Source organism: Curcuma longa, unplaced genomic scaffold, assembly GCF_044706935.1.
Source record: "Curcuma longa cultivar G26 ecotype Majalengka, Jawa Barat unplaced genomic scaffold, ITB_CL_G26_1.1 contig_19528, whole genome shotgun sequence".
In the NCBI taxonomy this organism is placed as follows: Eukaryota; Viridiplantae; Streptophyta; class Magnoliopsida; order Zingiberales; family Zingiberaceae; genus Curcuma; species Curcuma longa.
In genome coordinates, this window is record NW_027431117.1 from 64,581 (window position 1) to 87,618 (window position 23,038).

The following is a 23,038-nucleotide window of genomic DNA, read 5'->3' on the forward strand; positions in this document are numbered from 1 at the left end:
TTTTCATTTTCCAGAAAATAAACTGGAAAACACAAACCAAACACCAATTTTTAGAAAATAGGAAAACGAAAATGGAAAATGATCCTGGAAAATACAAACCAAACGCCCCCTTAATCTTCTATTGTGATTTTTTACACAATATCTATTTTTCTTGCCTTCTTAATTATCTATTTACAAGCCCTCTTTAATGTTTATATAGTTCTAAATATATTCTTTTACTATTTTATATGTCATCAAAAAATAAATGAGTGATAATTATGTTTTAAATTTAAAATAATTTAGTGGCAATTTGTAAATCATATGTATTAGTGATTAAAATTACTTTTAGATTTTCGTCGTGATTAATTTTTTTTTAAATAATAGCATAAACTTTTCTTATCGACCTTGGGAGTTACATTTTTATATATAATTGTCCTTTTAGTTTTAGAGTTGTTGCATGTATGCGAGGAAACAAATTATGTCGTAAGTTAAACACGTTTTCATCATAAGGATCGAGACAAGAGAAAAGGTATCTTTCCTCTCTAGCGAGAGGCACCTCTCATACACTTTAATAATTGTCATATTGAATCAAAGTTTTAAATTGAGATAGATCAAACTCGGATGCAACTCGAACAGACTCGACTTTAGCTTTTCCCATTGGGGCTGATTTGACTCGAATTCGGTTTGACTTGGTTCAAGCTCGATTTAATTTGACCTAATTAAGCTTGATTTAACTTGAATTCAATTCAATGAAGCCAACCTGTCATAAGCCACCTTGATAGCATCTGACCTGATAGATATTTGACTTGAAAGAAACTAGATCCAATGAAAATGGACTTGATAAAGATTGACTCTATTAGTATCCAATTGTTTGAAAGTACTTGGTCATGATTATTTTATTGAGTCATTCCATTTTTTGATTTTCGGTATACCGAAAATTTCGGTACGGTATAATACCGTACCGAATTTTTCGATATCGGTATCGGTATGAAATTATTATTTTTCGGTATTTCGGTATATACCGAAACACCTATTATATATCCTCTTATAAATTATTTATTATTTTTAAAATTGATATTGGGTACGGTATTTCGGTATGATCGGTATACCGAACATTTTTATACGATCGATATGATCAGTATGATCGGTCGATTGGTCGGTATTTCGGTATGATCGGTATACCGAACATTTTGATCGATATGCATTTTATACTATACTGAAAATTCGGTATACCGAATTTTCGGTATACCGAAATTCCGGTATACCGAATTTTTGGTATGGTAACGGTATAGATTTTTTTTTATGTCAAAATTTTCGGTATAGTATACGGTATCGTATGTAAAATTCAATATACCGTACCGATCCAGTCCTAATGGTAAGTGATCACCTTCCAACCTATCAAGTGGAAGCCTCGCCCTATGCTTCTCGTTACTTAATTTTATCCGTGTATTCTATACACTGCTATCTCATTTAATGTGGAAGTTTGTCTTTGCCTCGTATACTACTATTTCATTATTCTTAACTTTGTTTATACAAAAATTTTTATGAGATCTAATAAATCATTTTAAAAATTAAATATCTAAATCATATAAAAAAAGAACAATAATAATTTTATTCTGTGTGTCGATGGCTAGGCTCTCTAGATTTGAATCCTTAAATATATTTGTTTCAAAATTATAGAAAAAAAAATCTAAAAGAGAGTGTGTGTGGGGTTTGGAGATCATGAGGTATTTGTTTCAAAAAAAAAAAACTTTTTAAATTTTTTTATGTTATATTTGATACTTAAAAAATCGTAAATTTACATTTGTGTGTTGCCTCTCGTTCTTCCTTGCGGAGGAAGCCGCAAGTCCGTTGGTGAACTCCGAGATCTTAATAGTAAAACTTCCTTCGCCGTTGCCCGCTCCCTGTCTCTATTTAAGTGGGTCCAGCTCCTTCGGAGCACCTGCTGCCCTCCCCAAATCCTTCTCCCCCTTCCATACACTTCCGCTTCCTCTTCCCTTTCCCCTTCGAGCCCGCGCTCCATCTCCCTTCACGGACCTCTAGGGTTTTCGCCTGCCGAAACCCTAACCGCTCCCCGCGGATCCGTCCTAATCCCTCGATCCGCGGCTCCAAATTCGATCCCCGACCCTCCTTGACCACCTGACGGCCTTCGTTTGACCCATGGAGCTCAACGAGGACCTACGGTTCGAGCGCTACTGCCGCCTGGTCAACACTACCCACTCAGAGATCGCTCCCTCATTATCCCTGCCCTCGCTTCCCCCGTGCTTCGGGTCTGTAGATCAAAAGATCGGCCTCTCCGACGTGCTCGCTGGGTCCCGAGCCGGCGACCTCCCGGAAATTAGCGCGCACGCTAGAACGATCGCTGAGCTGCTTAGTAACTGCGATGTGGGATACTTGTGAGTATCGAATTTCTTGGTCTCCTGGCGGCTTGGATTTGTTTAGCGTAGACACGTTTTTAAATTGCTTATATTTTGTGCATTTTTTTTCTATCGGGTAGAAATCTGAAGGAAGATGGAGCCGTTCGCACTGATGACCCGGACGACCATTCTATTCTTTATAAAGAGGTTATGAAGTTTAATCACGATGCATTTAGGTGCTTTCGTCCAGGTAATCTATGCTTTTCTTTTGATAGAAAAGTGAATTGTTGCTCTGATGATGAATCACCAAGAGGGAGTCTCTTATAGGATTTACATTAATTTGATGATATGATATGATTGCCTACCCCACTTAGTGGGATAAGGCTCTGCTGTCGTCGTCGTCGTTATGATTTAATATGATTCAAGAAAAATAAACTAAGTTTGCTAGAAAGATAAAAAGTAATAATAATAAAAATAAACAGAATATAAATATTTGCATCACCTCTTGGACAAGAAACACAATCCCAAAAACAGATGGGGGATTGAATTTCTCCTAATTAGTTAATAAAGCTCATGTGATTAAAAGTAGGCTAATGTTCAAGTTATTTGATTACTTAGACAAATAAGTGTTGGAATCAATTTACTTGCTATATGTGTCAGTGGAACAAACATGAAGGTCATTGATTAGTATTTATGGAATTATATACATAAGGGCAAACAATTTGAAATCTACATGGACTCATACTACTGTTAATAAAATTATTATAAAAATATTTATTAATCAACAAATGAGGATCCAACAGACCCATGCCATTCTGTGTATTCACTTTAATTTACTCTTTTGAGTTGAGTAGCTATGCATCTGAGGTGTGCAAACCGTTTATTATTGGGGACAAGTCATCATAGGGTTATTCTTGAGTCAAGTCTTGGTACTCACATAAAGGTTCTTTATTTTTAGGAGAAGGGTCAGTTACTCAGTTTACGATGTTGGAACCTTACTGTTATCTAGTTGTGTATTAAGGTTGACAACATTGTTAAATCTTTGATTTCCTTCACAAGTTTGGTCCAAATGGGAACATGAGGGGCTTGCTTTGTTGTTTGGGGCTCTAATTTTTGTTTTAGCTTGGTTACGTTTCAGATGGCCGAGCTGGATAGCAGTTTATAGGTATATGAAGTCTCTCCCATACTGTGTAACAAAAATATTTACACCAAAGTATGATATGAGCCACATATTGGAAGTCGTCACAGTCAAAATTCATCATTATGTAGGAGGCAGAGACCTCTATATGACTTGTCAAAGAGGTTTGATTCATCCAACAAACTCTGTATGATTAAGGGTGAGGTTAAATTTGAGTTATATTGAAATAATTGCATTGGCCGAGATCATATTTATACAATTTCTGCTATCTTAGACAATCTTTGAAGTTTACTGGTGCATTTTGATATGTCAATTAGTTTGGTCATAGTTACAGCGCATTGTCAACATTAAGGCTTAAGTCTCTTGTCCATCCTCCCCTCTCCTCCCTTCTATCTGAACTTTCATGTAAAGGATCAACTTCTTATTCATTCTTTCCAGTCTTAATCTCCACACCCTTCCTCACCTTTCGGTGAAGTTGCTTATATTCAACTTGACATTTTGATGCTATGTGACTTTTATTGTGACAACGAACATATTGGATTTATAATTTGTCAGTTGAGATTTAGGATTCAACATTTCTGATTTATTATTTTAATGATATAAGAACTAGTATGTACTCCAAAATCAGTGGTTGCAGGTTGTTTACCTAAACAGTGGTATAGGTTGGTTTGTTTTCAGTTGATGGAGTTTTGTGTCTGAACATGGGAAGTGGTATCAATCTATACAGCCCTTCCGGCATGCCTATTCTATGAATCAGGCAAAAACACTTTGACCTTTTCTGAATTTCTGGCTTAAGCTCATTAAAAAAGTTGATTGATAGTCAATCTATGTTCTTCCCAATTGTCACTATACGAGCAATTCCTCAAATTGGCTTTGGTATTCTGTTACACTCAAGAGCAGATATTTCAAATTTAATTATTTGGTATATAGTTGATCACTCGATCCTTAATGTAGGTGAGAACATATTTATATTTTAGTCTAAGTCTCATTCAGGCTAGTGTGTAATATTATATGATTTCTCTAATCTTTATGAGTTGGCTCAAACTGATTTTTTAAAATTATTTTGTGATAGTTCTTCTAAATTTCATTTTGGCAACTTTCGCTTGTTGGTTTGTCATGTCCTATAATCTTCCATTTTAGCAAAACATCAAAGAATGTGACTAATTGACTGTTAAAACTACGGGCTTCAATTTTAACATCAAAGAATTGTACCCTAGTTCATGCCTAGGTCTGTGTTCATACCTATTTGGGTATTCAGGAGAGCAATTAAATTCTTACCTAAACATAGGCTGGTGCAATTTTGGGTCTAGACATCTTAGGGGCTGATGATACTCTTAGTGGGTTGGCAATAGTTAGTTATCTATGTATGCTTGACCCTTTGCTTTTGTCAATTCACCAAATGACTTATCAACAAATTATTCAAATCTTTGGTGAGTGTGAATTTTATCTTTCAGGATCAAAGTTTGACCTTCATATTGGAGTATTTGATTTCAAGGTCCTCACCTAGTATATTGGAGTTTTTTGATTTTACAGTATTGAAATATTTGCATTCATTATTACCAATGTAAGTTATTGGCAAATATATATGGTTATGAATAAATTATATAGTTGAACTTTTTTTTTTGTTGCAAAGGTATAATGGTATTTCTTTGGACTAATGTGTACTGGATGGCTGGTCTTTTGTGAGGAAAAATAATTAAATGCTAAAATACATTAACTATAAAGCAAAATTAAACAACAATAATATTCAGAAGGGCTACGATATGATACAGATAATATTTGTGAGTTTGTTTTTGAAATAGCCATTTGGATCTCGTTTACTTGGTGCAAAGTTTACACTTGTATTTGTGGGAGATTTGGGTAATTATGTAGGAAGACAATGCCAAAAGCACAAGACTGATTCAAGGTTGAAACTATGTTGGAATCTCATAGCATATTACCAAGATAATTCACATGCATAAGCAGACATTCTCATGTTGTTGAGTGCCTTGGTCAACATTCTCATGAGAGAGAAGTGGTGTTAAAAATTAAACCATGAACTAAGTTATGCTATTGGATCGACTTATTTTAGAAGGGTGTATTTGTTTGCATCATACGTGTTTTGAATTTTCTGTTTGAATTGAGCCAAAAATGATCTGCTTTAGCTTGCACATCTTGAATTTGATGAAATCTATATTCCCTGTTTGAATTGGGGATATAAAAATTTGGTTTTGGTGACAGGTTCTTTTGCTACATGCCTTTGACTTTAGGATCTACAACTAATTATACTTCTTCAGCCTATTGGATCTAGGTGATGCATAATCACTTTTGCAACAGAGATTCGAATTTTGATAGCACTAAGTGGCATGCCTGATATTTTCTCTGTTTAGTCCAATTCAGTAGCTCATTGTTAGATTTGTTCTTTGTAGGGTGGCTTTAGAAAAAATTGTCTCATGGATACTCACTGGACTGCTCTGTATGGATAACTCAATTCTTTTCTTCTCACTGATTTAGATGTCCCATTGCCTTATACATTTAAAATGTGTAACCTTTTTTGTTCTGTTTTGTATTTTATTCGCTGATAAAATTTGATGACTGCTTTTAGATATCATTCATGTGATTATGCCCATGTTTATTCAACGATTCCACTTCTTTGATTATGTAAAGTGTGCTGTTCAAGCTTCTCAGGTCCTTCTCAGGAGTGGAGAAGTTCTAATCAAACACTTGAAAAGAAGCCGATTGAACAAAAAGTTGTGAAATTGAAAAGGGTTATTGAAACTGATAGTGATGATCGGGCAGAAAAAAACTTGGTCAATGTGAGTTTAGGATCTTCTGTAAGCTATTTACATCTTTCCTTTGCTGTTTTTATGAATCTCAAAATGAATGTGCAGGAGCCACCTTCTGTTACCTCAAGGAAACCTAAAATGATTAGGAAAGAAACTGATTCTGTTCCATTAACAGTGGGCCCAGATACTCTTGACCAACAAGGTTACATGACCTTTCTTCTGTGATCTATCTTATTGTGGTGTTTCTTCATGAATTCATTTTTTTTTTCTTTTGATTGTAGGTATTGTTGGAAACTTCTGTGAGATGGTAGAAGATTTCTGTAGCAAGGCAGAATTTCCTGATGATTTAGAATTAGCAGATGAGCAGTCTCTGCCTCTTGCTGAGATCAAAACACTTGTGAACCAAATCATGTCTATTCGTTCAAAGAAAGTCCTGCACTTGGTTCCACTTGACATTCTTGTGAGACTTTTAGGTGTTTTAGATCGCCAAATACAATGCGCACAAGGCGTGTCCAGTGATGGAAATGACAATGACAATGTAAGTGTGTATTCTCTGTCGTATTTGACCTTTTCTGTTGGTTATTTTTAGCTTCTTGTGTAGAAGGCTGTTTCCATGTCTTTCTCCTTTCTTTTTTCCAGAACTAATTATTTTACTGGGATTTTGCTTTAATATCTTTATATACAATTTGCTTATGAAATTAAGATCACATGGTAAATTGCTATATATTAAACATATTTATTCCCCACTTGCATCAACAAGGAGCTGAGTTTGTTTCAAGGGGCATGCATTGAAGCATGATTATGAGCAAAGTAGGGAAATAAAGAAAATATATATTTTAGCATTATACTAGACAACAAAAATGGTTTTCAGTTCTGGAATTGTTACTGTTTACAAACTGGTTAAGGGGTATATTTCAACATTGTGCTAGACAATAAAAACTAGTTGGTCAATTTTCAGTTGAGAATTGTTAGTCTAGAAACTGGTCAAGGAACACTAATTAGTTTCTAGACATTAACTGCAAGGTATATTAATAGACAATAAAAATTAAGTTAATCCATTTTCAGTTAAGAAATTGTTAGTCTAGAAACTGGTCAAGGGATGTACTTGCAGCATAAAATTAGTTCAGTAAAGAAATGAAGCAAAAGGGTAATAATACATATTGCCAGTATATTAAAAAAAACATGTTAGACAGTAAGAAAATAGCAGTTAGTTTCTAGACATTAGTTGCAAGGTATATTACTAAACAATATTAGTTGGTCCATTTTCAGTTGAGAATTGTTAGTATAGAAACTGATCAAGGGATGGACTTGCAACATAACAATTAGTTCAGTAAAGAAATGAAGCAATAAGGTAATAATACATATTGCCAGTGTTAAATAATATGTCAGACAGTAGTAAAATTAGTTAGTTTCTAGACATTAGTTGCAAGGTATATTCTATGCATGGCCATAAGTATGGGATGAATGAGCCACACATTCTTAATAGAGGAAGATTATACATTCTGTGGTGATTTTTTTTAGAATAAAGAAATGTTTATTTCTTATGATTAGGGAATCATAATTCTATGAGAATTGGTGTTCTGATATCTTTTTTGTGGCTAAACTTAGGAATTCTTATTCGATTTGAATTTATAGATTAGCTATTCTTATGAACCAAATGCACTATAGGGCTTATCATCAGTCCACTATATGCCATTAAGGATCAGTTAAATAACTATAGTATGTTGCTTGTAGTACCTACTAAAAGCACTGTTTCCTGTTTTCATTTCTTGTGAGTTTCCATAATAATTTTTGGAAAGTATCAAGCACCTTCTGTGTAAATAATACATTTTATTATATAATGGCATTGAAAAGTTTGATGAACTCCCCCCACCCCACAAAATGAGAGATAGGCTAAGATGGTATGTACAACTGATCAAACACAACTGTTAGATTCTAGTTGATTTTCTTAGAGGTACAGATGTAAAGATAGCAAAGAAATATTAATCAATGTAATAAAAAATAATTTAGTTAATTTTTAGTATTACTGGTGGTATTGCCTTTCACCAAATTGTTGCAACAAACGCAGTTTGATAATGATATTCTACTTGGATCAATGTAGAAACTAGATCTATATAGCCAACGCCTAATGATTGGAATGTGTAAAGCTTGATGGTTGATATAGTAGAATGGGTTTTGATATAATCATTCATTGTTGTTCTTTTGTGCTTCAGCTGTAGACTAAACATACATACCATTATTTTGGTTATGTGAAATGTTAGATGTGGGTATTACATGCTGCTTTAGGAGAAAATTTGTTAATGTGCATATATAGACAAAAAATCCCCAGTAAATTGAAGTCTATTCGGTCTTGTTCTCCTATATTGATGATTTTGGAGTTCATATAGCTAAGGGAGTTGTTATCTTATGTTGCAATTATAAATTTTTTGCAGCTGCCTAAGAGGTGCTAGATCATTGGTAGGTTGAAATAGTAGGTTGGAATGATGATTATAATTGTCTATTTGTCTGATTGATATCACCCTGCAGTTTAGTTGATATTATTTGTTCATTGTATATTTTTTCAAAAGGTTGACCAAGTTTAATTATTTCCTAAGCCTTGAATGATGATTATAATTGTCTATTTGTCTGATTGATTTAATATGCTTCACACTGTAGTTTAGTTGATATTATTTGTTCATTGTATATTTTTTCGAAAGGTTGACCAAGTTTAATTATTTCCTAAGCCTTATTCCTTTAGAAATCTTTTACTGCTAATAGTAACATGTCTGTTTGCTAGATTTTGAATTTTTGATCTGACCTGTTAATTTCCTCAGTTCAATTGAATTTACACAATTATGAGCTTGGAATAGTTATGATAATTTCACTCTTTATGCTATTTCAAAATACAAAACAGTTCTACCACATTATAACAATGATAATCAAAGTGTGAGTCTCAATTATCTGTGATCTACTATCCACTTATCCAACCATTGAACTCTATATAAGAACATGTTACTATCAAATTTCATTTTTTAAAGAATCATTTACATCATTTTATCACATTTAGTTGTGCTAAACAAGTTCAAAATCTTGAGCTGTGCACAGGTTACGAACTTTCATTGAAATGATACTATTTCTGTACTGTGTTCCAAAATATGGTGCCGATGGCAAATTGGAAGGGAAAGAGGAAGTAGATAAAGGAAAAACAAACACAACTATAAGACTAAGTTCAAACTTTTGTGACATTTGAATTGGTACAATTTTGACATTATGTTGTACTTAAAATATGAGATGTGATATGTATCGATGGTATTATTTGACATTGCATAAGATTTCAAATCATGATGCTATAAGTAGAATTGCCTTTGGTCTTCCACTATCCTTCACATCTCAACCTTAATTGGTTTGACTTGTATTACAGAATTAATTTGCTGTCATTCTCCGTGCCATTTCATTGTATTTCTCTGTTTTTAATTATTTGTAACTGGACCGAATTTCTCTAGAGAAACATTTTTATTTTAACTTTTCTTGCAATCCTATACATCCTTCTTATCATTCTCATATCTCCTACTCTAATGTTTTGTATATATGCTGTTTCCTTCCTGTTCCACATTTTAGCCACGAAGTATGGTTGTCGAATTTGAGTTTCCTTAAAGAATTTTTGTGTGAGATTCCAGTTATCTTTTCAAATAAACAGCTTATACAGTTGTTCTTCAGGACACAAAAATTATATCATGCCAATAATCCAAATGGATAGCGCATAAAGATGGATGGCCAATGAAAAGGATATATAAATTTCAGATAGCGTTCTATTATATTGCTACAGATAAATAACTTATTCATTGCCAGTTACAAGGAAAGCAATAATATGAACTGTTAATCATCAATAAATGTCTTTTGAATTCTTCATTATTACCTTTTCTTTTAGCATGATACTTAAAAAAAAATTGTTAACTTCACATGCTAATTCAATGCTTATTATGTATGTGTACAATTTTCAGCCTGATGTTGATGCTGCAAATCTTGTCCTATGTGCTCTCGAGTCTTCACATGCAGCACTGGCAATTATGGCCCACCAAGATATGCCAAAGCAGTTATATAGAGAAGAAGTATGTATTAATTTTTTATGACATTAATGGCATACTGATGTAATAAACTAATTTGTCATACTCTATTATTAAGAGTTGTTGCTGATGAATTTGTTTAAAAATGCGATTATTGATGCCTCAGTGAATTGTTTCACATTTAATCATGTCAGGTGATTGAAAGAATTCTTGATTTCTCAAGACATCAAATCATGGAAATCATAGCTGCATGCAATCCTCTGCAAAATCTTGCCAAACCAAGTGATAATGATTCCTTTGATGGTAATATTTTCAGAACTGAATAGTTCATACCAAATTTTGATTGGAACATCTGATGATGCTGTGTGACCTCATTTGTGACATCCAAATTCCTCTTGTATGTACATCTTGATACTGAATTTCCAAATGACTTGAACCTGATGCCCTTTTTTCATCTTTGTATAAGCTGCTCACACTTAAGTAATTGGTTGGCACCTGATGTATCCTTGTCGTGCAAAACTATAGCTCATAGCATGTGGCGCTACTTTTTAATTCACAAACAGCAATTTGAATGATCTGTTCTATATCACATCTGGAAGTTATTTCTGTGTTAATATGCTTACTGTCTGTTACTTCCCCTATGCATTTAGGCGAGGACGCTGACGATGATGATATAAATAATAATTCATCAGCCAAAAGAAGGCGATATAGTAGGAGTTTTAATATGAGAAAGTCTGCAGGGAGCAAGTAATGCTCTGGTCACTTATCAAATTTCTTTTCCGTTATTTCGTGTGTTTAGATGTTTGATACATCTGCATTTCTTGAATATGCCAGAATTTCTACTCCAGTGCAGTCTGTCCTTCAAAAACTTTGCACCATTCTAGGATTTCTCAAAGATCTCTTGTCTGTGGAGCGGCTATCAGATAGTTGTATTCTACAGCTGGTCAAGACTAGTTTTTCAACCTTTTTGGCAGAGAACGTCCAACTTTTGCAACTAAAGTGTATTAATTTGATTTCTGGGGTAATCTGCTAGATAAATTTGTCAGTTTGATTATATAATTTTTGTATGTTTAATTGTTAATTATGGTCTTATATTTACTTAGGTGTATGCGTCATACACACAACACCGGAGTTTTTTGATAGATGAAACACTACAGCTTCTTCGTAAGTTACAATTCTCTAAGCGGGCCATTAGAACATATCTTCTACCAGATGAAGAGCAAAAGCAGATTCAGATGATAACAGCTTTGTTGATTCAAATGGTACAATTTAGTAGCAACCTTCCAGTGAGTTTGAAGTCATCATCAAACTGGAATGTGATTCTCGATACTTCATCTGATTCAAGTACCCCAGCTAAATGTTATGAAGATGCAACCAAAACCTGCTGTCTTTTCTGGACCAGTTTTCTTCAGAGACTAACTAATGGAAAATCTCAGGATGCCTCAGAATCAAAGATAATCTTAGAGAATCTAGTCATGGATCTACTTACAACATTGAACTTACCTGAGTATCCTGCTTCTGCTTCATTATTGGAGGTGATGAACTTCACTAGAAAGTATGCTCTTTGCATTTAGATCTTATTAAAATTTTGGCCTTGCAGGTTCTGTGTGTCTTGCTGCTCGAGAATGCCGGTTTGAAATGCAAAGACATTTCAGCACGTTGCATGGCTGTTGACTTTCTGGGAGCTATTGCAGCAAAGCTGAAACGTGATGCTGTGACTAGCAGCGGGGATAGATTTTGGATTCTACAACAGCTAGTTGATCGAAATGAATCTGTCTTTAATGGCAAAAATGATGCATGCTCTGTTTGCTTAAAAGGGAGGGGTGCAAACATCATCTGTCATATCTGTAAGAGATGTTTTCATTCTGATTGCTTGGGAATTGCTGGACAAGAGATGTTGCTTCGAGACTGGGCTTGTCACATTTGTCTTTGCAAGAAGCAGCTCATTGCTTTGCATTCATATTGCAAGATGCAGAACAAGGATCATGCTAAACAAAACACTGGTTTGGCAAGCACTACTTCTGTAGATACAGACTCGGTCACTGGATCAGAAGTCATCCAACAAATTCTTTTGAATTATATGCAACAAAATGGCTCAGAAGATGATGTGAATCTGTTTACTCGCTGGTTTGATACCATTCACTTTATCCATTTAGATTTGTTTCAGTTTTAAATACGTGGATAAACTACCAATAATTTGCAGGTTCCATCTGTGCTTGTGGTACAAGGATGACTCTCAATCTCGAGAAAATGTTGCTTACCATCTTGCTAGACTAAAGTCTAGAGCCATTTTGCGTGATTCTACTGGTTCTTTATTTTTATCAAGAGATGGGGCTAAAAGAATATGCTTAGCACTTGGGCAAAATGTTTCTTTCACCCGGGGATTCGACAAAATTCTCTATTTGCTTCTGGTAACTCGTTTATTTTATTCATTTCATCTTTATTCTATGCTACTGTCAATTTTAATGGATCACAATAAAAATTTTATTCTTAGGTAAGCTTGAGGGAGAACTCTCCAGTTTTACGAGCCAAGGCATTGAGAGCAGTAAGGATTTCCTTCAACATAGAAATAATGAAATTAATTTGTTTATATTACGGTTGTGATGTTCTTTATTCTGCCTTAGGTCAGTGCTATTGTTGAAGCTGATCCTAAGGTTTTGTGTTATGAACGTGTCCAAACTGCTGTCGAAGGACGGTTTTGTGATTCTGCAATTTCTGTTCGGGAAGCTGCTCTTGAATTGGTTGGCAGACATATTGCTTCTCATCCTGAAGTTGGGTTGAAGGTAAAAATGGTGCTTTTGTATTTTTGAATGGCTCGTCCAAATTGTAATCTATGTTTTGCTTGGTCAGTACTATGAAAAAGTTGCAGAACGGATAAAAGACACTGGAGTTAGTGTGCGGAAGCGTGCTATTAAGATCATCCGTGATTTGTGTATCTCTCAGTCTAACTTTCCTGAAGCGACACAAGCTTTTATTGTGATACTTTCTCGTGTTACTGATGAGGAATCAAGTGTACAGGTACCATTAATGGGGATTTGGCTTGTCATGTTTGATTTTACAGTAGTTTGCTCCATCTAATTGTGACTTCCTGTTTGAAAAATTCAAAATGACCATGTTTTGTCTGTGTATAATTTGAAATTTTAATATATTAATTTGTAAAGAATTGATGTTGATTGCCTAGTGGGGTTATAACAGGACATAGTTTGCAAAACATTCTATGAACTTTGGTTTGAGGAGCCAACAGGAAGTCAGAAGCACTTGATAGCTGACGGTAGCTGTGTACCACTGGACATAGCTAAGAAGACCGAGCAGATTGTTGATATGCTGAGAAATATGCCTAATAATCATCATCTTGTTACAATTATAAGGCGTAATCTGACCCTTGATTTTCTCCCACAATCGGCTAAAGCTACTGGAATTAATGCTTCTTTAGCATCTGTCCGTAAACGATGTGAGCTGATTTGTAAACGTCTGTTAGAAAGAATCTTGCAGGTACATTTCCATTATTCTATAAGCTTAGTATTGGTAAATGTTTAGTCATAGCGTTCCATACCTGATGTAAAACCATTCAGGTAGAAGAGGAGACTAGTGATAAAGAGGAGGTCGGTGCACTACCATATGTGCTTGCTTTGCACTCGTTTTGTGTTGTAAACCCAGCACTTTGTGTGCCATCTACAGATCAATCTCAATTTGTTACAACACTTCAACCATATCTTAAGAATCAGGTACTGATTTTATCTTTAACAACTTTATTAGGTATTGGCTAAGATTAATTATTCAGTTGACTGTTGTGCTCAGTGGTTTATGGGTAATATGTTTTATCAAATCTTACATTATTAGTTTGTGTTAGATTGGCTATTCTATTTCTCCAAGATATTCACGGCTTGTTTACTTGTTTACTTTGTCATCTATGTGATTTTTTATTTCCTTGGGAGGATGTGCACTCTTCTTGCTTCATTTCTCCTATACAAAGGCTTGTGCCTTGTTATCTTAGTTATCCCTGATAAAGATGGAATATTGCAAAGTTATGTCTGTCTTTTGCAATCTTTCTAAAGTCAAGTACTCTATATTTAGCATTCCTTAAAAGAAATATTGCTGAAAAAACATTGTTTATGAAGACATGGGATACCTGAGACATGTTGATTCTTATTTCCTTGGATGTGTAGACTGATTTTATTGTCAGTTTAGCTTTTGATTTGATCCGTTTTGGTGTATCCGTTTTAGAAGTTGGTCACTTTTTAATTTGAGTATCATATATTATATCTTAGTATATTTTCTAATCTACTGTTTATTTAGTCACAGTTGTCATGTATCAGCTGGACAGGTTACTTTTAATTTGCATGTTGAATCTTAATCCTAGTCTATATTTTTAAGTTAATGATCCATTCTTTTAGTTGTCAATTTTTTCATAATATGTAGGCTAAACCTAATTTTACCAGCAAAATTCGTGTCTATGTGGTTGTACTTCCATCAGTTGACTCACTCCTTTAGCCCCTATACATTGGTGGGGTGGGGGATCCATTAACGTTTGGGTTAAGTGGACTTCTAATCCTGTGACAGTAGAATTAAAGTGTTCATTTTCTCTGAAGGTGATTGGGACCAGTCTAGGTGATGGGATGGGCCATCTGTGGAATTTTTTCTAAACTGATTGTAGTTAGTTTGTCAGCGAGAAACAGTAGTACGAGTCTTTGGTGGTGAACTTGTGGGCTTGCTGCATGTAAAAATTAAGTTACTTTGAATATAACCCTTTGACCAATAGACCTATCACATAGTGAATGAGCAAAAAATAGCTCTATCTCAAATGTGAAAATTATTGATGGCAGATGGTGCATCTTGACCTAAGAAAAGGACTTTTTATGGAAATTTGTGTAAACTATGAAACTATATTTGTATGATATTTCATTGTTCCAAAGTGAAAACCTTTTTGTGGCTATTGAAGTTACTAGGTTGCTTAGTTGGTAAAGGCTTAAAATTTGTTATCGATGTCTTGGGCATCAATCTCACCTTTATCCTGTGTAACATATGTATTAACTTGTAGTTTTGTGCCAGTTTCTCAAAAAAGACCTTTTATGTTTGTCTGACACCATAAAATGGCAAAAAAAATTCTTAATGCTGACAGTATCTTCTTGAAATATATTCAGAGGATCATGACTAAGTTTAATTTCTTATGACCATATGCATTTAATTTCTCCAATCCCAACCTTAGAATTTTTTTGTTTGATTTTTTTCTCAATATAAAGTTGACATGTAGATTCTCTAGCTGATCTCACTTCTCGATATCTATAGGTTGAGAATAAAGCAGCCTCACAGCTTCTTGAGAGTATACTATTCATAGTCAATGCTGTCCTTCCCTTGCTTCGGAAGCCATCACAGAGTGTTATCGAGGAACTTGAGCAGGACCTGAAACACATGATTGTTCGCCACTCTTTCCTGACAGTTGTTCATGCTTGTATCAAGTGGGTTTTATCTTACTTCCTATATTTGATTGTTACCCATAAATTGTTATTTCCTTTTAATGCTCAACAGCTCAAGTAGATGTATCTCTTCCTTGCATATCTATACTATAATGTGACATCATATTTGCATAATAACCCTTTTGGTAAAAGACCTACCTGTATATATGCCATGCAGTTAATGCTGAACTCTATTCATTTACTTTATTTGGCTTATTTGTTTTTTTTCCTGATGTGTAAATCTCGGAAGTTGTATTGTGAAGCTTAACTTATAATTCGTTGAACCATGTTTCCTGCTTATAGGTTTATTTGACTGAGTTTTTATTGTCCTGGCTGTTGATGTTGAATCTAATTTGAAATCACCAATTCAAGTAAATTTTATCAGGGTAGAGAATATAGTAATAAAAGACAACTTATTTAATACTAAGGCTGATAATATTGGATATAACCCAATAACATGGCATGACTCGACATGATCCAAAATACAATTAATATAGACAAAAGCTGAAAATGATATGACACAACCTAAATATATAAAAAAGTGATACAAATTGTGCCAATTGCAAAGAAAATTAATTTTTATTAAAACTTTAATAATTTTTATATTGTATAACTTTTAATCTTTAAGAGAGTATAATTAATTTATTTTTAAATATATAATTCGTCTTGATCCAAGGTATGCTGATCACAAAGAATTTATTCTAAAAGACTTAAATAATTTTTTGTCATATAACCTAATTCTTAATAGATAAATTAATCTTTAGACTTTATGACATGATGTAAATTACTGCCCCTATCTAACACATGGGTATTGTGCATATGAACTTGCATGTAACCAATGGAGGGATAAATTCTTATAGTTGAGCTCGAGTTGTTTGGACATACAACATGTCATTGTTGTAGAAAGAGGATGCAATGGGGTAACTGGGGCAAATGGAAATGTGGATTGACTGAGATGTAGAAAATTTTGACATGTAAACACCATTTTTTTGGGTGGCCAGCTCCTCTTGCAATAGTGCAACCTGCACATAATGAATCACGTCATTTGATTTTTTTTTTCATTAATGGATTGTTTTTTATTTTTTAGCCATATTCTTGCTTGATTCAACTTTGTTGATCTGGCTTGTTTACCTGTCTTTGTTTCTTGCCCTTGTTTTGGATGCATCAATTAGTTCTTGTACTAAGTGGTCCTTTTCACTTTTTTACCATTTAGGTGCCTTTGTTCGCTTAGCAAAATTGCAGGCAAAGGTGCAAATGTGGTTGAATATTTGATTCTCATCTTCTTCAAGCGTTTGCAAGATTCCAGTTCAGATAACACACAGGTATTATATCTACGATCAAATATTCTTGGCTTACTATATGTGTACCACTATTTTTTTCCTGCTTCTAAGATTCTTTCTCTCTTGTGTTCTGTTGCATTTTTGGTATTCAAGTTTCTTCATATAGTGATGCTAGCTAATTGATTAAAAATGAATAACTGAATTACATATGATAGTTGAAATTGCCCATTTCAGGTATTTTATCTGAAATGACAAATTTTTAGTGGCAGTATGTTTAGAGACATCTCCAATCAAAAATGTAATTGAAATCTTGTCAAGACAAGCCATGAGAAAGGAAAATGATATGAGATCAATGTCAGTTGATATTAATATTTCTTTTATATTAATTTCGGCCATTTGTTCGTTTGTTTTCTCAGTGAAATTGAATTTTTCTATAAATTAATTCTGTTGGTTGTATGAAATTTATAATCTATTTGTATGTGATGTTTAGGCATTGGTTCGTTCACTTTTCTGCCTTGGGTTGCTTCTAAGGTACAGCAGTGATCTAGAATTTAGAATGGATACCCAACATATTCATATTCACAAGAGTCTCTTGTCGCTTAAAAAATATCTTGCTATGGAGGACATTGTATTAAAGGTTCGAGCTTTACAGGCAAGTGACCTTGTCAGGTAGTTCTTGTTTATACATTATGCTTTGTATCTTGTGGATTCATAAATTATTTCTGGGCAGGCACTGGGAAATGTATTGATTGCCAGGCCTGAGTATATGTTGGAAAATGATGTTGGGAAAATATTGAGGGCATCATTGGACACTACTGTTGATCCCAGGCTGAAGGTATGGCTCCCTTACTCCTCTTTGCACACTCCTCTGTCTTGGTCACTTTCTTTGATGAGACTTCTTTTTCCAGACACAAGCACTGCAAAACCTATATGAATATCTTCTTGATGCGGAAACCAAATTCAGTTCAGATACTGGGAACAACAATGAAATTCCACATTTTGAAGGTTCTAGAAATGCAGTGCCTGTAGCTGCAGGTGCAGGTGATACTAATATTTGCGGAGGAATCATTCAACTTTACTGGAACAACATTCTTGAAATTTGCTTGGATGTTGATGATCAAATTCGTCAGACAGCTCTCAAGGTGAGAACTCTTATTTTCTCAACATCTATGTTCATGTTGGAAATGCCTTTTTCTTGTTTGTTATATTTGCCTGATTAAATTTTCGCTGGTCATTGCCTTTATGTTTATGTTACAGATTCTGGAAGTTGTTCTACGTCAAGGTCTGGTGCATCCTATTACGTGTGTCCCATGCCTCATAGCACTTGAAATTGATCCCCTAGAAGTAAATTCAAAAGTGGCTCATCACTTGCTTATGAACATGAATGAAAAGTATGTAAGCCTTTATGTTTTTTAGATTTTAAATTATTGATCACATTGGAATAGCGAGGAATTTGATAAGTAATATGACATATTTGTAGGTACCCTTCTTTCTTTGAAAGTCGTTTGGGTGATGGCCTTCAGATGTCATTTAAATTTGTTCAATGCATAGCAAATACTCATAATTTAATCTCAGGAGAAAAAGGCAAGTTTGATAGGAACCCAATAACATATGTCAGGCCAGGTATATCTCGAATATACAGGCTTATTCGAGGAAATCGTATATCAAGGAACAAGTTTATTCACTCAATAGTGAAGAAATTTGAGACTGGCAGTGGGAATTATTTACCAATTAGCTTTCTTGTGTAAGTGACTATTTATCATTTGACCTTTTCTTTTTTTACTTTTGGGCTCTGATTTGACTATTTTGCAGGTATTGTACAGAGATTCTTGCATCTCTCCCATTCACATGTCCTGATGAGCCCCTTTACTTGATCTATGATATAAATAGAATAATACAAGTTAGGGCAGGTGCACTGGAAGCAAACATGAAAGCCTGGAGTTCTTTCTTGCAGCACCAGAACTCAGTCAAGAATGCAACGACTAATGAAAATCTTGATCTGAATGCTAATTCTTGTTGGCAAAAGATACCTCAGCACAGTTTGGAGATGGAGGACAAGATGTCAAACTCACATGCAATTTCAGAAGAGGACACTCACAAGATTCAGGTTGTGGCATTTGTTGAAATTCGTATACAGTATTCAAGTCATTGTTTTGCAAATATTTTCAGTTGGTGGCATATATTTTTTTCCCACTAAGCTATGTTAGTTGATACTGAATAACAAATGATCAAACAACTAGTGACAATAATACATTCTTCATAGAATGTTTTGTAAATTGGGCCTTTCTCTGCTTCTCTTAACAGAAATTGTGACCGAATCTCCTTTCTTGGCAATTACATGGCCTTATACATGTTTTTTCCTCTTCTATTTTTCACTTTGTCTATCCTGATTTAAGCACATGATTAGTTTTATCAATTGTATATCTTAATCATGGGTGGATCACTTTTTCTCAATCAACTTCCACATACTTTATGGTAATATATTTTGATGTCTGAGCTCCATTTTCATATACAGGCGGATTGTCATGAGGCAGTTGCTCTACAACTCCTTTTGAAGTTGAAAAGACACTTGAAAATTACCTATGGACTGAATGATGCTCGATGCCAGGTTGCTTTCTTTATTCATAATTTTGTTAAGATCTTTCATGCAAATCAATTACACATTTGATTTTCTTTCTGTAGGCATTTTCTTTAAAGGAACCTCCAAAGCCTGGAGAGACAATTTCTAGGCAAAATGTTCCTTTCAGTGCTGGTGACACCCAGCATAGTCTGCCAACCTCCTATCAAGCTATGATTCAAAAGTATCAGGTACTGCTTCATTGTGAACCCGAAAAGTATTCTGCACTTGCTTTTTATTATTTCTTATCTTTTTTTGTCTGTGATACCTCCATTGGTTTGGCAAAGATTCTCCAGCAAAGTAATCTTTTAGTTTTCAATTTGATGGCCATAAATATGCTCTACCGTGCTCAACTTTTGTAGTTTTGGAGTGTCACTATATATTTTGATACTAGTTTTTGTTTTTATTTGAAGCTCGGCGATGGTATTCACAACATGACATGGCATTCTTTTTTGTTATAACTAAACTCTATCAGCATATGAGCTTACTTGAATAGGGTCTGTTTTAAACTCTTTCAGCCTATTTGCTCAGATCTGGGATATGATTCCACAATGGTTGTTTTTCCTGTGAATATCATGATGTAGTCATCTATGCTATGCTGGTACTTGGTTTGTGATGTTGCTTCTTGAGGCTGGTCTACTATTCAATTTGCAATAGAACTATTCCCTTGGTTTTTAGCATCACCGACTAAAAGATGATACCTTTTGATAGTAACATGATCTTTTTCATTTCTAATTTTGCTTTGGGCCCTTGAATTGCTTGATAAATTCTGCTAGTTTAAGAAATTCCTGGTTTATATATTGATCCCTAAGAAGCAGTTTGAGGATCATGTTGCCTGACATAGTGATTTCCTCTCTTAGTGGTTTCTCTCTGTTCCCATCTAATATTTTCCCGTCTGAAAATTTCTGTACTATTTCTTTTACCTGCTCAATTTTTGTTCTATGGTGACTCTCATAAATTCGATGTGCATGACATAGGACTTCAAGGTGGCTTTGAGAGAAGACACCATAGACTATTCCATATACTCTGCTAGTATCAAGAAGAAGCGGCCCACTCCAAGAAGCTCAAAAGGTGGAAAAGCTGCTAACCAGAGAAGAACCAACCAAGATGACGTTGAAGATGATGATGAAGACTGGACTGGCGGACCACGCATGCTTAATTTCAATAACCAGAGTAACGGCGTTAGGATAACCAGACAGCGGTTGCAGGTGTAGCCATTAACAGCAGACTGTAGCTTTGTTTTTGTACATTATATTAATTTGGCGGTTGTGGAGGAGAGGATACAAGTAAATAGCAATCAACAAGGCTTGGTCTGGTTACAAACTGGAGCGGATTCCAGATTCCAGCGCGTGCCCCCATTTTGTAATTCCTTCTTTATTTTTGTTGCTTTATTTTTGTTTTCTCCTCTCCAATCTGCGCTGTCATAGGGCTGTAGATATGTGCTCCAGCTACAAAGGAGTGAAAATTTCAATTTTTTCAACCAAGTCTTGGTGCCAAAACATTGACAAGCCATTTGGTTGGTTCAGTGTAAATTGTATCTCACCTTTTTAGTGAAATGTTTAAAGGGCTTCCCCACTGTAACTGGTTCGTATCTCGCCTTTTTGGATGTTTTTTATATACGCAACTGTCGATAATGTTTTTTGTTAGTGTCAGCGGAAGTTTCTTTTGGATCGTTAGAAGAGAGAAGTTGTAGAAGTGAACAACGATTTACAAATACAATTAACTTTTTTCTTCTATTAATATTTTAATAAAGACATACTAATTAAAATATAAATATAATATAAAATAAAATATTAAGTAAGAGATTTATTTGATTATAATCCTCAAATGGTTAGTGTAAGATTATAAAAGTGATTGTCAAAATCTCTTCGTTGGTAGAAAAGTTTTGTACAATAGTTGAGAACAAAGCTAATAGACTGAATGGAACAATAAAAATTGAGTGTATATTTTTTTCTTCGAGTTTTTGTTTATTTATAGTCTTCATCTTGATTTGACCGTTGTATCGACGCGGCACTTCCGGTTGATCCCAATCTACTTTGGTAACGGTTCGCCAACGAGTCTGGATGACTCCTTGTGATTTGAGCGTCTGGAGCCTCTCTAGGCGCCTAGACTCTGCTGATGTGAACTCCATCCTCATTTATTTTGGCAATGAGTCACACTGATTTGGATTGGGTATCCGGACGATTAGAATGGATCCGGGCGCTTGGAATAGTCAACTTCGTGTTGATCATTTTCCTCCTCTATTCTCCGTTCTGCCTTGGTCGCTTTACATAGTCTTTCTCTAAGTTTATCGTCCCTCGGATGCACCAGGCTCTTCCGACTTGCTCTTGTACGTCCTTTTCGCTCTGTTAGAGTACTCTTCCACAGCTCCTCGTATTTCGGATGTAGTATGTCCGTCAGTTCCTTTCTCGTGCCATTCTTCTCGTTCGCTTGCATCTTCTATCAAAGTTCATCATTTGGATATTACGTATGATCTCCTAAGTCTCTATACACTTAAACACACGTGTCAAATACAACAGGACCTAATTTCAAATTTATTTGACCCCATTTCAAAACTCCACACTCCGATAATAATAATCTTCCTTTTTTATATTGGTCAAACAAAACAAAGTTTAAAAATTAGGATAAGTAATAAAGATAATAAAAAACATGAACAAGCATAATAAAAAAAATATATATTACTCTCCCTACATTTGATGCCTAACCTGTCTTAGGTGTGTTCTCTGAGCGACAGTTGGCTCCATATTTGTTATCCGTTGTGTTTTCTGCTTGCTAACCTGTGTTGCCATTATTAATGAATTAAGATGACCGAGGATAGGTATCCATATATTTTTAACGTTGCATAATTATTTAACCTATCACAATTTGTTTTTCTTTTTCTTTATAACTTTGCATCACTTGTTCATAAGTTGTTATTTGCATCTCTCTGTAACACTGTAAACTGGTCTCACTAGCCATCATATGGTTGAACACTAGAACTTTTATAGGTCTGGAGTTAATGGTTCCTTTCTCCATCTCCCAGAAAATCGTTTCTCTTGTTTGATGACAATTCTTCTTTTTGTTAAGCGAGAGCCTTATTCATTATTGCTTAAATGTTCTTCAATTTTTTTTTTACCTTTTTTAAATGAGAAATTGAATTTAAAAAGTCTCATTGAATTGAATTTTTTATTTTTTTAACAAGAAATTAAATGAAGAAGAGTCTTGACTCAACTGTAAAATTGTTATCATGGATTTTAATTTTTTTTAATGAGAAATTGAATCTTCTGTCAAACACGTGGACAGTGAGACCCTCTTATGTTGTAAGTAGTCTTGGTCATATTGATCAACATTTAAGCTCCAGTTGTTTATTCAATTTAATTTTTTTGTGTTCTAATACAACTTGCTGGAGTCTAACCCATGCAAAACA

The 23,038-nt window shown here is 34.5% G+C and overlaps 1 protein-coding gene across 2 annotated transcripts; it reads left to right on the top strand.

The window, feature by feature from the left end:
• The first annotated feature begins 1,846 nt into the window (after positions 1-1,846).
• LOC141817171 (sister chromatid cohesion protein SCC2) lies at positions 1,847-21,213 on the top strand. 2 transcript variants are annotated; one of them, XM_074704838.1, is made up of 28 exons: positions 1,847-2,375; positions 2,477-2,586; positions 6,142-6,269; positions 6,345-6,441; positions 6,521-6,777; positions 10,220-10,327; positions 10,477-10,585; positions 10,933-11,029; positions 11,117-11,303; positions 11,386-11,817; positions 11,883-12,409; positions 12,486-12,693; positions 12,777-12,827; positions 12,907-13,065; positions 13,133-13,300; positions 13,478-13,774; positions 13,855-14,007; positions 15,569-15,738; positions 16,949-17,057; positions 17,506-17,667; positions 17,746-17,850; positions 17,924-18,157; positions 18,273-18,406; positions 18,496-18,759; positions 18,828-19,122; positions 19,531-19,623; positions 19,698-19,823; positions 20,610-21,213. In XM_074704838.1, the coding sequence occupies exons 1-28, from the start codon at positions 2,140-2,142 to the stop codon at positions 20,844-20,846; spliced, it is 5,253 nt and encodes a 1,750-aa protein (XP_074560939.1). In that variant the 5' UTR covers positions 1,847-2,139; the 3' UTR covers positions 20,847-21,213. The 2 variants fall into 2 exon arrangements, with proteins under 2 accessions (XP_074560939.1, XP_074560940.1); XM_074704839.1 differs by lacking the exons at positions 19,531-19,623; positions 19,698-19,823; positions 20,610-21,213 and having other exon boundaries at positions 18,839-18,993.
• The last annotated feature ends 1,825 nt before the right edge of the window (positions 21,214-23,038 follow it).

Coding starts and splice junctions, on each gene's coding strand:
- LOC141817171 (XM_074704838.1), top strand. CDS start 2,140: ATGGAGCTCAACGAGGACCTACGGTTCGAGCGCTACTGCCGCCTGGTC. Junction 11,818..11,882: donor CTTCTGCTTCATTATTGGAG/GTGATGAACTTC, acceptor TTGGCCTTGCAG/GTTCTGTGTGTCTTGCTGCT. Junction 18,760..18,827: donor TTACCAATTAGCTTTCTTGT/GTAAGTGACTAT, acceptor ACTATTTTGCAG/GTATTGTACAGAGATTCTTG.